This window comes from Crocuta crocuta, unplaced genomic scaffold, assembly GCF_008692635.1.
Source record: "Crocuta crocuta isolate KB4526 unplaced genomic scaffold, BGI_CrCroc_1.0 scaffold348, whole genome shotgun sequence".
Lineage (NCBI taxonomy): Eukaryota > Metazoa > Chordata > Mammalia > Carnivora > Hyaenidae > Crocuta > Crocuta crocuta.
The window spans coordinates 3,455,936-3,470,528 of NW_027529573.1; the positions used below are offsets into that span (position 1 = coordinate 3,455,936).

Sequence of the window (14,593 nt, forward strand, 5' to 3'; positions counted from 1 at the left end):
CCGGGGGCGGTGAGCGGAGGGCCGCCCCAGGCGCGCAAGCGACAGCGCCTCACGCACCTGAGCCCCGAGGAGAAGGCGCTGCGGAGGTGGGCGAGGGTCGCGGCGCGGACGCTGAGGGCGAGGGGCCGGGGGCTGGGACCCAGATCCGAGGTCGGGCGCCCTTGGCCTGACCGGAGCGGTGCCAGCGTGGCGCGCCTGGGCGGGGCAGGAAGTCGGGAGTGCTGGGCTGCCCAGGCCTTTTTTTTTTTTTTTTTTTNTGTGACCGCAGACCTGTCATTCAGTGTTTCTGAATTTGGGCAGTAGCAATGGAGTCGATGAGACTCTTCGTGGTTTATCTACTATTTGGGGGAGGCATGGAGCTGAAATGACAGTTGTTGGAAGGGCTGTGAGGTCTGTCAGGCACACTAGTCAAACTTAGTCTCCGCATTCTGAAAATGGTATCTATTTCCAGAGGTCTTTGGAAAGATTGAGAAATGCCACGTATTCATTTCTCCGCAAATGTTAATTCCTCTGGGATCAATGTGTCTTTTGGACATAAGTGCCTCCTTGAGCAGACGGGGGCCCAGCCATCCCGGGACTGCCCAGGATGTCAGCAAGGGCGAAAGGCATCCGCCTCTCCCTTATTTAAGTTCTACAAGGGAGTAAAAAAAGGGGAGGAGGAAATCTCCTGTGATGCAAGATGGGTAGTATTTGTGTCCAGCGTCCTTGCTGGGGCCAGGATGCGTCGGGAGTGTGGATGACGCAATGTGGGTAAGAATGAAGCAGTTCTTCAAGCTAGATCCACGAAAAACGCTGTAATTTTTTTGTTTTGTTTTATTGAGGGAAGGAGCCTGGAGTGTATTTTACCTTAAAGTCTACCTTATACTGTAAATGAAAATGAAAGCACCAGCTGTCCAAGTTTTCAAGTAAAGATATAAATAAGGTTTGGGATGACTCTGTGGTATGTCCCTTCTGTTCTCAGGAAACTGAAAAACAGAGTGGCAGCTCAGACTGCCAGAGACCGAAAGAAAGCTCGAATGAGTGAGCTGGAGCAACAAGTGGTAGATTTGGAGGAAGAGGTAAAAGTACTGAAGGCCAAACTCGTATCTTTTATTTCTTGTGCATCCTTTCTGGGTGAATGTTCTGATGTTTGCTTCCAATCCCAAGTTGTTTCCATCTCTTTAGAATACAATTGGACAGTTAATTGGAAGTTAAGTTAATCTAAATTAGGGGAGCTAGGTAATTAAGTGGTTAAGTGGTGAAGCTTGATGAAAGCAGAAGTGGTTGACCCTCTGGCATTTGGTGTGAGATCCGTCTTAAACAGAATTACAACAACATTATGTTTATCGAGTTAATACTAAGAAATTCCTAACAGCAGATAGGAAATTGTCGCTTAAACCTGAGACCCTTCCTGGCTTGGCCAAAAGTCCACTAACGGTTCCCTTACCCTTCTATGGTCCACTGACTACCTAATCTTAAATTGTTGCCAGCAAAATACAGTAAAGAAACACACAAATACGTTCACACATACACATATATTTAAACATATTTTGATTTTATGGTACCCCATTATCATTTCTATTATTACTTGCTAGTTCAAGATAGGATTTTTTTTTTGCCATCATATTTAAATTTAAGTCACAAGTCACCCTTTGCTGAGGTCTATATTAGTAGTTAGAGGCATTGTGGTATTTGTGACACCATGAAATGGCACTTCTTAGCTTATTTTTCATAACTATGACCTTTCCTTAGAATACCTACTGTGAACAACTATATAAGTAGAGTTTTCCAAAAGGTGGAGAAGGAAAGGAAACCAACTGTAGTGAAACTTCACCAGGTGGATTCTTAAATGAAAGAACTGGATGTTTTAATAGCTTCTTATGAACTTTTTCGCAGAACCAAAAACTCTTGCTAGAAAATCAGCTTTTACGAGAGAAAACACATGGCCTTGTAGTGGAGAACCAGGAGTTGAGACAGCGGTTGGGAATGGACGCCCTGGTCACTGAAGAGGAGGCGGAGACCCAGACCAAGGTAAGTCAACTCCATATCTGATGCCCTGTGTGAGAACTGGTTCTCAGTGACATGACCCCTTAATGGCGCTTAAACTCATTTTTCAACTGGGTAGTGAATAATACTAAAGCCTAATAATTAAAATAAGTTACATAGCTCTCTAAGAGCAAATGCTAACAAATACCGATAGCCAACAGGGTGTGCCGTGTCAGCATTAAGGAGACCCAGAGAAAGAGAGCTGGTCAGATCTGACTGAACACTGCAAAAGCTATAGTAGTTCTTTGATGAATATGAATGAGTAGGGAAAGGATTCATTGTGATAGGGACACCCCTCTGATAGAAGGTGATACATGGGTTTTAAATGTATGGACCTGGCCCATTTATTGAGAGCACTTAAGTAGTCTCAGATTGACAGCAAGGCAGTTCTCCTCTATAAAGAATCACTGTCCAAAAAGATTTGGGGCCTAAGTCTACTACATTACTTTATTGCTTAAGAACATTATCATGGAGAACATCCCTGAAGATATTACTTAAGAATATCAGTCCTTTCTGAGTCTTTGCTCAGGGAGTGAAAATGTTTTCACTGCATAGAAAATGACAGTGAAAAGTTAGTCTTAACAACCTTAACAACCTTTCCTCCATAAAATGGAAAGGGAACAGAGGTAAGGGAAAGGTTTCAGCTTTCTTGAAAGTAGAGAACCACAGTTGCCTGGTGAGCGTTTCCTTGAGGACCCAGCAGTTTGAGCTGTTCACCCACATTGGTCTTTCTTCCCAGGGGAATGGAGCGAGGCCGGTGGCCGGGTCTGCTGAGTCCGCAGCACTCAGACTACGTGCACCTCTGCAGCAGGTGCAGGCCCAGTTGTCACCCCTCCAGAACATCCCCCCATGGATTCTGACGGTGTTGACTCTTCAGACTCTGAGGTAGGGGTTATTGGGATTTAGTAAAGAGGTCTTGTTAATTCCATCCGTTTGATGGCCTGATGTCCCCACCCCAGGCAGAGGAGGGCAGGAGAAGTTGGTTTGGGTTGGGTCAGAAGTGAATATTGACTGCCATCCCTATCTGAGGGCACAGAGTGCGGTGTAGGTAAATGGGTCTGTGGGTCTCAGAGGTCATAAGGATTAACTTACATTGTGGGACTTAGTAGTGTTCTAACATAGATTCTTGGGTGCATTCTAATGGTTGGATTCCATTGCATTTTTGCCTCTTGCAGTCTGATATCCTGTTGGGCATTCTGTTCAACTTGGATCCAGTCATGTTCTTCAGATGTCCTTCCCCAGAGTCTACCAGCCTGGAGGAGCAACCAGAGGTCTACCCAGAAGGACCCAGTTCCTTACCGGCCTCCCCTTCTCCGTCACTGGGGACGTCATCAGCCAAGCTGGAAGCCATTAATGAACTGATTCGTTTTGACCACGTGTATACCAAGCCCCTGGTCTTAGAGATACCTTCTGAGACAGAGAGCCAAGCAAATGTGGTAGTGAAAATTGAGGAAGCACCTTTCAGCCCCTCAGAGAAAGATCACCCTGAATTCACTGTCTCAGTGAAGGAAGAACTTGTAGAAGATGACTTCATCCCAGAGCTGAGCACCTCAGATCTACTTTCACCCAGCCACTGCCCGAAGCCATCTTCCTGTCTACTGGATGCTTATAGTGACTGTGGATATGAGGGTTCCCCTTCCCCCTTCAGCGACATGTCCTCTCTGCTTGGTGTAGACCATTCTTGGGAGGACACTTTTGCCAATGAACTCTTTCCCCAGCTGATTAGCGTCTGAGGAATGATCCAGTGCTGTTGCCCTTTTCCTTGGCTATTCCACTGCCTGGAAGATAGCAGAGAAGCCTGTGCTTCATTCAAAAAGCCAAAGTAGAGGGTGTACAGTCCTAGGGAATTCCTCTAAAGTATTTGTTCAAACCTTATAGGTCACACCAAGTATTGTCTTTTGTCACCCAGCAGTCCAAGGTACTCAGAACTACTATTGTAATCCAGAATCACAACTTTCGAGGTTGTACCTTTTTCTTAAGGGCAGTAGTTTGCCCTAAAATTCTTATGTAAGGGTCATTGGACAGGTGTCTTAGACATGGAATTTCTGATTGGCCCTTTATCATTTTTCTCCCTTCTTGGCATCCCAGGCTTGCCTCCGATTTTAGGTCCTTTAGTTTGCTTCTGCAAGCAGAGAGAATGCCTAGCTGAGGGGGCTCCTTTCCCTCATGTACAGTCCAAGTAAAGATCAAGAATCTTTTGTAAAACTATGGAAATTTACTATGTAAATGCTCGATGGAATCTTTCCCTGCTAGTGTAACTTTTGGAAGGTGCTTTCTCCATTTATTTAAAACTACCTGTGCAATTAAAAAGTGCAATGCAGTGCTTTTGTTCTTTGATTCCTTCTTGAGCCTTAAGTCTTACTGTTTTCTTTCTAGGTGTTTCACGGATTGCCATGATAGTAATTTATCCACCTTCAGCAAGCATGCCACTTTTTAAAGCGACTTAAGGTCTTCCCCAGCCCCCCCCCCTGCCTCTTAATTACATCCTGCTTCAATTCTTGGCTGCCATAAGTGATATAAATCTACTTTTTGAGTAGTTACTATATTTGAGCTTTGTTAGCCTAACTGACCAATATTACAGATGTTAAGTGACCGAGCTAGGACACTTAACCATTATTTTACTATATATCACAACAGGAAAACATGCCGTTAAATATCAAGATTCTCTTGGCGTTTTTACAGGGGTTAACATTTTCTAGACTCAAGTTTAACTCTGCCACTGGTTTGCCAGGTAACCCTGGACACGTAATATCACTCTCTCACCTATAAAGAGGCATAATAGTCACTAGAGGTCTTGGCATATGTAAGGTAAGACCTTGGTAAGGTCTTGGAATATGTACACTTACCAGGCACCACCCCAAGCACTCAAAAGTTAGCTATTTTCCCCTAATCCACTTTGGAAGGATTTTAATCTTACAGTATTTTATATACCTTAGAACTTGTTTCACAGAATGAACCTGTTCAAAGATAAATCTGACACATCACTGTTACCCCAAAAACTATAGAGATGATAATGTGCTCATCCTTCATGTGCATCTTTTCCTTGGGAATCTTAGAAGGTACTGAAGGGCTTCTCTCATAGAAGTTGTCTCACCTGTGCCAGCATCCTGTGTCAGTATTAAGCCTACCACTGGAGAGGTCACAGTGAATGAGTGTAGACAAAAGGTGGGATTCAAAGAATCCCAAGCTGCAAGACAAAGCAGGCTATATTTTCAGCCAAGTATAAGGGGATATGTTTGGTGATTGGAGGCACGTTCACACAACAGCCGCAAATCCCTGGTCACTAAAGCCAGAGCTCAATCCTAGTTCTTGGGAATGCAAGGTTGCTTAGGCTGTTTCTGTATTATGAATGTACGACAGCCTCCAGCTGTCCCCACAATCAAAAATCTGATTACCTTTCTGTAACTGAAAACCTAAGTGCTGGGTATCTATTTAGGAATTGTCTAGGCAAATGCAATTACAGATGCATTTTAGGCACTCTCCATTATAATTGCAGAAGCAGCTGGAGATTGAGGCTCAAATAATTTACATTAAATGACATCACATGAAAGAGGCAGCTGTACTAACAGGGATAACACAGGACATACATAACCTGTGTTGATCTCAGGGTTTTCATTTCCTGCACAGATGGGTGAAAAGGACTAAACACTGCTCAGCCTTGAGAAAACACCTGGTATTTAAAGACATCTTACTGAAACAAATTGGTCAGAAGTAAAGATCTCTTTCTGCAAAACCAAAGCAAGATTTCTATTAAATGCAGAGGGCTGTCCATAATTGAAAGTGAAACAATCAGGTGACATATGTCTGCACAGCATATTCCTGGGTCTTGTAACACCAATTTGTGTGTGCTTCCTTGCTTTTCTACTAGGTATGCTACAAGGTGGGGACAGAACTGTAGGCAAAAGGTAACCCTGCCAGCTCCAGAAAGATTTTTATGGCATCAGTTAAATTCTAATATGCCAGCAATGAAATCTTTACCTCGGGCCTTCTCAAGTTCATTTGAGAACAGGAAGACAGGCCTGTTCACCCACAAATCAGTTGTTGAAAGACAACATCCTTGTCTTGCTGGAGCTGTAGTCGAAATGCATGCAATTGATCTCTAAAATGCTGCTAGCAGAATATTTGGACCAAACAGATATACACAAAACTGTATTTTCTCAAGGAGTTTACTATCACACTGACTGAACCATACTTTATTATAGATTATTTCAATGAACTCTAAATGACATTGTAGGTGTTCTATGAAAACACTGTTAAACCACTTGTTATGTAGGAAGAACATTGAACCTGGTGAGTTTGATTCTAATACTAAATTGTCATTCACTACTTAGGCTTTAGTTTCCAAACCTGTAAAATGGATTAGGTAACTTTTAGTTGTGATTTCCACATTTTAGTGAAAAACAATATCCTGAGTTTTCCACAACTGCACCCCAAACTTAACTCTGCCTGCTCACAATTTAGGGATTCACATTTATCAAGACTGTAAATATGTATGCAATACTGCCACCCAGTGACCTGTCAACTCTTAGGGAATGACCACTAACCAAGTATCATGGAATTTTTTTATTCCTTATTTTTAAAGGTCCCAACCTTGTAAAAACAAAAATGCTATGAACTCTATATACTGTTTCCAACTCCATATGGACACATTTTTGAAGACTCTGTCACTACTGCCATCTGAACACTGGCAATCAATCACCACTGCCAATCAACCTGTTGACGGCCACCAGCAAACTGCTGAGTGGAAAGCATTCTATGGGTTTCAGAATGGCAGAACAGTCTATTTCTGAAATAGCAAATTCACTTACGAAGCTAACTTATCACCCAACATAGTCATCTCTCCAAGATAAACTTAAGCCCCTCAATGATATGAATGCTACTTTAAATACAACTTAAAGAGGTAGCTAATTTTATTTATGTGCAAGAATACAGATACCTCAAAATCAAAACACTTAAGAAGTTTTATTGAAAACAATAAAATACAGAAACACCAGATTCTCATTTTAAAGTAAAGTTGACAGCATCTTCCAGGACCTTCTGAGTACTGCACCGTTCTTGTCACTATCAAATAACGAAACCAAATTTCAAATCCAAAATAATTAATGAACCTGCTTATAAATAAGCATTTCTTCTCATGGTTCTAACCCCTAACCCTGGTTGTTTTTTTTTTCTAAATTTTACATCTGCACCTTTTTTGAAAATGAGTAGCAGGGTTTTTTTTTGTGTGTGTTTTAATGACTAATATTTTTGAGAACTGGACTTAACTTTAGATTAAAAAAAAAAAACCCACACACACCCTACTCAAACTCAGAGAAAATATACATTTGTTCATTAAAGCTCACCTGCTTTAGATAGTTTTTCTCTTCACACATTAGCATAGTAAGCCAATGTTTGATCCATGCTTCAAAAGCTGTACAAAATGAAAAGACCTGTTGATTCCCTAGGGAAACCTTAAGGCAAAAGCAAAAGCCTTACGTGATAAAAGAAAACCAAAGCAGAGGCATGGAGACTGTGGAAACGGCTCAGATGAATAAGCACCACAAGGATGAAGTAAATTTCTGTACAAACATATGCAAAAGGATAAAGTTTAAAAAGGAGCATTAAACATCCATATTCCTGCAGAAGTAATTAATCGTGTCAGATAATCTGACTCCTGAAACAAGTTGTTTGGATTTTAATTAACAGATTCTTAATTCTCTCCAATAGTTACCAGTGGTATCAGAGCCTGCTTTTGTTCCTCCTTTTCCTCATGCAGGCCTGCCAGCAGAGGCCTGCCCCTCAATTCTATCCAAGACTGTCTCAGTGTGTTTTGGGTCCTTCTTTGGAAAGCCATCACCCCTTCCACCCTAACACTGGGACTAACTCCAAATTCTGGACAGTCACTTCATGTTTTTAAGTTATACCAGAACAAAATTTTTTTAGCATGGCAATTTCTTTAAGGCTACAAACTTTGTAAGTTGGTCCCATTAAACAATAACCTAAAGGCAGGAGTTTTTCAAACAGCATGAATCAAACACTTGCACATTTCAACAGAATACAGTTTACATTCATCTCTAAATCTGAGATTAAGAAACTATTAGCTGGTTTCCAACTGGTTTTAATACTGGTTTGAAGTTTGAATAATTTTACTGTGTAGACATTAAATATTGTTTAAATATTAAACATTAAATCGTTTCCTGACTATCCAGACAGAAATAGAGAAAGCAGGAACAACAGGCAAGGGAAGAAACAGTCCAGTTAACAGACTTGTTACTTCTACGCCATCTGTTACAGGGGAAGGATTTCAGCATGGGTTTCAAAAATGCCTGGGAGCTGGTTTCTAAAAAGTCACCTCTACTTGGCAAAAACCATTTTTTTCTACATCAGGTATCGGATTCCTATAAAGGAGGAAGAAACCCAGAAAACAAAACAAAACAAAAAGAACTGGGGTGGTCTCCTGTGGCGTGATTTAAGGGCCAGTATTACACTCACTTAATAAGTTATAGTGGATGTTCCGTAGCACTAAAGGAAGTGTTGTTTTACTCGGCACTACTGAGTCCTAGCCACACAGAAGAGCCCTTCCTGAGAAATAAAAAACTTCAATCCTGGTTATCCCCAATAGACACCTTGAGGCTGGTTTAGTTCCTCAAGATGAAGATGTCCTGTTAGCAGGAAGCTACTCTCTATTAACTCGGAGGTTTACTGCGCCAACAGTTAAAACAGCCGGCAAATTGGCTAGTTCAGTACATCTCAATGTCGCTTACCCACATGTTCTCAGTTCGTTGTTCGGTCACTGTTTTCTACGTTAACACTAAAATACTCAACTTGCTAATACAGGCATGACCTTTTAAAAATATCTATCAATGCTGGGCTTAGCTGACATGGCAGTTCCTTGGGATTACTTAAGGAAGGCTTCCCCCGTAGCCAATTTGCACACAGGTTACCTCGCAATCACTTTTTAACTATCGCTCGAAGTTAATTACGTTGTAAACATTCCTGAATAACTGGGCTTATCAGTTGTGCAAGGGAAACCAAGGAGCAACAGTAGCACAAGGCAAAAAAAGCCTTGAAGGAAAAACCTTTTCTTTGTATTTTCATTGCATTTTCAGAGGCTAAGAGGTGAGCCACAATGCTACCAGCTATTTAATCAATATAGATACACAGAACAGACAACATCCAAGTTTCAGAGCCTCTGTTAAATCTCTTAGCAATAGACTTAAGCTGTTGCTTTTCTCCCTCCTCTTCCCAGTCATATACAGTCACCACGGTAAACAGAACTCCTATCTATAGATGAGCTGTGACTCAACTGTCAGGGCATAGTCGTAGTAAGAGCAGCCTTCTTTCTTAATGCATCTTTCTCAGATTCAAGCATCTGAATATTCTGATTATCTGAATGGTTTAGATAATGAACAGATGACACCCTTGGATACTTGCCTCTGCAGGCCGCAATTTCACATGCCCTTAATAAGCCCCCTGGAAAACTGTTTTTCCCTTGAGACAAGCTTCCTTGGCAAAAAGTTGGATTCAAGAAATGGCTACCCAGAATGAGAGTCCCACCCCAAATCACAGGTGGAGATTTATTACACCCGTTTTATAAAACTTTCAAGTCTCTATGCTATACAAGTAGGCTCACGACTAAATACATGAGCCTTCTAAAATTTGACAACTTTAGCATAGAAACTGGTTTCTAGAGTTCCATCTCTTCTTCTGTGCAAGCAGCTGTCTCCAAACCACTGTAAACAGGCATCCCTGTTTGCCGAGGTTCCAAGAACAGTTCAGTTCTCCCAGGGAAGGCAGTGCCGGCAGCTGCATGCTTGGTTTGGCTCTCTCCTGTGTAGTTCTTAGCATTAGATGACGGCTTTGGCTTATCAGAAAGGAGTTCCGGGAGAGGTTTCCAGAGCACAAGCTCCATGGAAGGACGGCTCCTAAGACATAAAATACAGACTTTCAATAAGACTTTCAGGATATGGAAATAAAGGACACATGTTGAAAAGGTAACGTTTGCTACATCTAGAGTTAAGAACTGGGGGCGCCTGGGTGGCTCAGTTGGTTAAGCATCCGACTTCGGCTCAGATCATGATCTCACAGTTCATGGGTTCGAGCCCTGCGTCAGGATCTGTGCTGACAGCTAGCTCAGAGCCTGGAGCCTGTCTTCGGATTCTGTGACTCCCTCTCTCTCTGACCCTCCCCTGCTCATGCTGCATCTAGCTCTCTCTTAAAAATAAATAAAACATTAAAAAAAAAAAAAGTCGGATGCTCAGCTGACTAAGCCACTCATGTGCCCCTAAATAAACTTAAAAAAAAAAAAAGAGAGACTTGTGATGATCCAAATAGATCTTTAGAAAGGCCAAATACATATAATTTTACAGTTCTGCACATATTTTTAACAAACCAACTAGTTGTACTGATGCTGTGATTAAAAGTAACATGGGGCAACTGGCTCAGTCAGAAGAGCACGTGACGCTTGATCTCAGGGTTGTTAAACTCGAGCCTGGGTGTAGAAATTACTTAAAATATTTAAAAATAGGGGCACCTGGGGCGCCTGGGTGGCTTAGTCGGTTGGGCATCCGACTTTCGCTTNAATATATATTTAAAAATAAAGGCAATATAAACACTCAATGTGAAAAATAGAGGCCCTTGATTCAATGTCATGCTATAGATTTCTTAAATTGTGGTTAATATTAGATATGAGCTACTATCTTGCACTGAACTATTATAACTTTTTTTTTAATGTTTATTTGTTTTTGAGAGAGAGAGAGAGAGACAGCGGATGAGCAGGGGAGGAGCAGAGAGAGGGAAACACAGAATCTGAAGCGGGCTCTAGATTCTGAGCTGTCAGCACAGAACCCAACGCACGGCTCAAACCCACAAACTGTGAGATCATAACATGAGCCGAAGTCTGACATTTAACCGACTGAGCCCCCCAGGTACCCCTAAACTATTATAAATGAAACACTGACCAAACACATTAAAAGCATCTCTGATGCCTTTTGCTTAGTATAACTATGAACTATAATGCTTTTTACAATTATGTCCAAACAATTATGTTGCCAGTGCCTGCCTGCCCCTCAGTCCTCCTCCATCCAGTGATGGTTTGATGGTTTCTGGAACCTAAAGGCAAATAAAACAAAATAAACCACGATGAAGAATATTCCCAAAGGTTAGCTTCTGGAAAACTACTGAGAGCAGAAAGTGCTATTTTTTAGGCTGTAGGGCAACATGACCTGCTTACTCCTGGCTAAACTATTTACCCACCCTTAGGGCTGGTTAGTTAATTATAAACTCAAGCGAGGGGGCTAACGCAAAAACCCCTGTGAGCTAACATCAAGCAGCAGCTGAACCCACTGTGGCCAAAGGCAATAATGCCTCATCTGTCTGGCATCACTGGGGCTTGTGTTATAAGAGATTTTTTCAGATATCTGACACACTCACTAAGTATCAAATCTATCTAGTCTTTTCTAGGCAGCACCTAAATGGCTTTTTGTAGCTTGACTATTACTTTACACGTGGATAATGATGGCTTCGGGTCTTGTAAGTTCAAGACGATAGGAATTACAGGACTAGCATTAGTTCCTTTATTAATGGCCCTAGGCTGCTTTACTCTATAGGTTACGTTTGCTTTCTAGTTCCCTCTCTAGTCCTCACACTGTGCTGTCACTACTCACTACTATCAGTTTGTACTGGTCTCACTTGCTGTTTGTTTTTTAATCTTTTTTAATGTTTTATTTATTTCTAGGAGAGAGAGAGACAGCGTGAGCAGGGGAGGGTCAGAGATACAGACTCTGAAATAGGCTCCAGGCTCTGAGCTGGCAGTCAGCACAGAGCCCAACGCAGGGCTCGAACCCACGAACCGCAAGATCATGACCTAAGCGAAAGTCGGACGCTTAACCGACTAAGCCACCCAGGAGCCCCTTGCTGTTTCTGTTTCTACTCTGATGATCTAAGAATCCAGGTACCTGAGCTCATTCAGCTGTGTCTAACTTCAGAGCAAAATAGCTTAGAGCTAAAGCCCTGAGGGACTATCTACTAGGACAAGAACAGGAGCTTTGGATTGTGGCCTTTGTGGTAACTATTTTGGCTGCTGGGAGATTTCTTCTGATTTATTTTCTAGGTCTTTTTATTTTTTGTTTTTATTAAAATTTTTTTTATGTTATTTATTTTTGAGAGAGAGAGAGAGAGGGAGGGAGGGAGAGAGACAGCACACAAGCGGGAAAGGGGCAAAGAGAGAGGGAGAACACAAAATCTGAAACAGGCTCCAGGCTCTGAGCTGTCAGCATAGAGCCTGACACAGGGCTAATGAGCAGTGAGATCATGACCTGAGCCAAAGTTGGACACTTACCTGAGTCACCCAGGTGCCCCTGTTTTCTAGGTCTTAATCGTATTCCTGAACAACTGAGAGAGGCTGGTAAACAAGACCTTTTGAAACGTAGTTCCATATCCTATGACAATAATGTAAGAGAATAGGCTCTCTCTCGCCAATCCCCCCCATCCCAAAATATCAGATGATACTGCACTTAAGAACTTCAATCTGAGATTAAGAAGGTAAGGCAGCCACTCCAGCATACTTCAAACTTGTCCATGCACAGCATTTTGTTCATCCACAATGAACTAAGAAAAAGGTCTGTATCCAACCTAAGCTAAATAGAAAACCTACTATACTTTCATTAGGCTGGTAAGCAGGAGATGGAGACGTGACTAGGATAACATGGGCCGTGTATTGAGACACCAGGTTTCCCTCCAAGATCAAAATTAAAGGGAAACCAAGAAGCAACACTTACATGGACTCAATCATTTTCTTTGTAAAGACTTCATCAAATTCCCTCTTCAAACCTGTTTTCATGGTATCAGAAAGAACAAGACTGGGGAGATGGTTAATATTTCTGTCAGCTTCAACTTCTTCATCTTCGTCAATTATCCTAAATAAAGAAAGGCAGCAGGAGCACAGAAAGAAAAATTAGTCAAGCTATTATATACTCTAGCAACTGAACAAAATTTTAAAAATAATAAAGGCAACAGAAGCTATAGGAAAAGATCAAGAAAAACATGAGGCTCTATCCGAGTGAAGAAACTACAGGCAGAAGAGTTACTCAGTATTTAACAAAAGTTTTAATCAGATACAATCAAATTTGAAGAATGTATCCCTGAAAACTCCCATAAACCAAAAATTGATATTCAGAAACACTAAGTAAGCAAAGTTCTATGAGAAGAACTTACTTTAACATTTAATGTGTAAACTTTGAATTCATAGTCTGAGAGGTTGAGGATCACCATTACCACCAAGTGGCGAATTAGCCTAGCTTAAGAGAGGAGAGGTGGTACCCAGGATGAACAACAAGCCAGCAACATAAAGTGCCCAGTTACCTGTCTTCGATTTCCTGAAGCCTCCTTCGCGCAACTTCACACTGCGGTTCTCCCGTTGTCTGATCCATTTCTTCACAAAGAACATCTAACATGCCAGGTGCAGGGAGGCCACTAGTGCACGGATTTACTCCATGACTCTCTATATCCTGATGTGTACAAAGAATCCAGTCATTAGGACCAGCACACAGCCCTGCTTCAGTTAGCCTTTTCTTTCTTACTGGACAACTGGAAAAAAAAAAAACCAATGAAAATTCAGAGTCATATAAATAAAACATTTATCATCCCTATCTCTAATCAAACTCTTATACAAAAACTCTAATTTTTGATAGTGTGTGATTACAAGATGGAGAATCATGCATTTTCTGTCATTTTGACAGCCTCCTTGAGATGTTTTCTTCTGCTCTCTGCCAAATCAGGCTGCACCTGCAAGATTTTGCTTTCTCAGATTAGAAGTATTCAGTGTGGGAACTTAGTCATTCCTATTTATTTGGCTCTGGGAAGGTCAAGTGGAAAGTAAAGAAACCAAAACCACAAAGCAGCAATTCAGCCCCAGCCATATTTTGTCATAATTCTGCTTGCTCCACATGGGGAGGTGATCTGCAGGCGTATCTATCTTGACCTGCAGGACAAACATGCATGCTTGATCAGGTCTGTTCCAACTACTACCGGTGGTAGATGATATTGCTGATCTCTTGATCCTCTCAGAGACTATCATTTGGCTCTGAGGTCTCTTAATAACAATGGGGTACACTTTCTCCCACCTTGAGACATAAACAGTCCCTGAAAAAATTTATATTTCACAGAGACCTTAGAGTTTATCAAATCCAATTTATTTTGCAGATTTGGAAACTAGGACCTAGAAAAGCTAAAGTGCAATATTTTAAGTGTCATATAAGGTAGAGTTGCACACTAGGCACCAGGCACCAAAGCTCCCAAGTCCTAGCTCTATGCCATTCTCACTGGAACTTATGGCCTACTTAGGGGAAGTTCAATGGTTCAAGCTCATACCATGAACTAGTATTTGCATGCACTACAACATGCCCAATTTAGTCGAAAAGTCTCTGAAGCAGGTAAAATAGACAACTGGTCCTATTCTATTTAAGTATTTAGGCCAGAAGTACTTTATTGCCTGGGCATCAGCAAGTGCAGTCTCAGAAACAGAACACAGGTCTGCAACTAAAAAAAAATTCGTTAATGGCTACCACAGCTTTTACTTTCTAAACTGATG

At 41.6% G+C, this 14,593-nt stretch overlaps 2 protein-coding genes across 2 annotated transcripts in view; one reads left to right on the plus strand and one right to left on the minus strand.

The window, feature by feature from the left end:
* XBP1 (X-box binding protein 1) overlaps positions 1 to 4,345 on the plus strand; it is a 10,553-nt gene extending 6,208 nt beyond the window's left edge. Inside the window, 6 exon segments of the mRNA XM_077761492.1 lie at positions 4 to 86; positions 962 to 1,058; positions 1,876 to 2,010; positions 2,765 to 2,800; positions 2,803 to 2,910; positions 3,201 to 4,345. Of these exon segments, the coding sequence (XP_077617618.1) occupies positions 4 to 86; positions 962 to 1,058; positions 1,876 to 2,010; positions 2,765 to 2,800; positions 2,803 to 2,910; positions 3,201 to 3,758 (1,017 nt within the window). The 3' untranslated portion in view covers positions 3,759 to 4,345.
* Positions 4,346 to 6,968: 2,623 nt separating this feature from the next.
* CCDC117 (coiled-coil domain containing 117) lies at positions 6,969 to 13,560 on the minus strand. Its single transcript, XM_077761660.1, has 3 exons — positions 13,366 to 13,560; positions 12,783 to 12,920; positions 6,969 to 9,929 (listed from the first exon to the last, which is right to left on the minus strand). The coding sequence occupies exons 1-3, from the start codon at positions 13,455 to 13,457 to the stop codon at positions 9,692 to 9,694; spliced, it is 468 nt and encodes a 155-aa protein (XP_077617786.1). The 5' UTR covers positions 13,458 to 13,560; the 3' UTR covers positions 6,969 to 9,691.
* Positions 13,561 to 14,593: the final 1,033 nt, after the last annotated feature.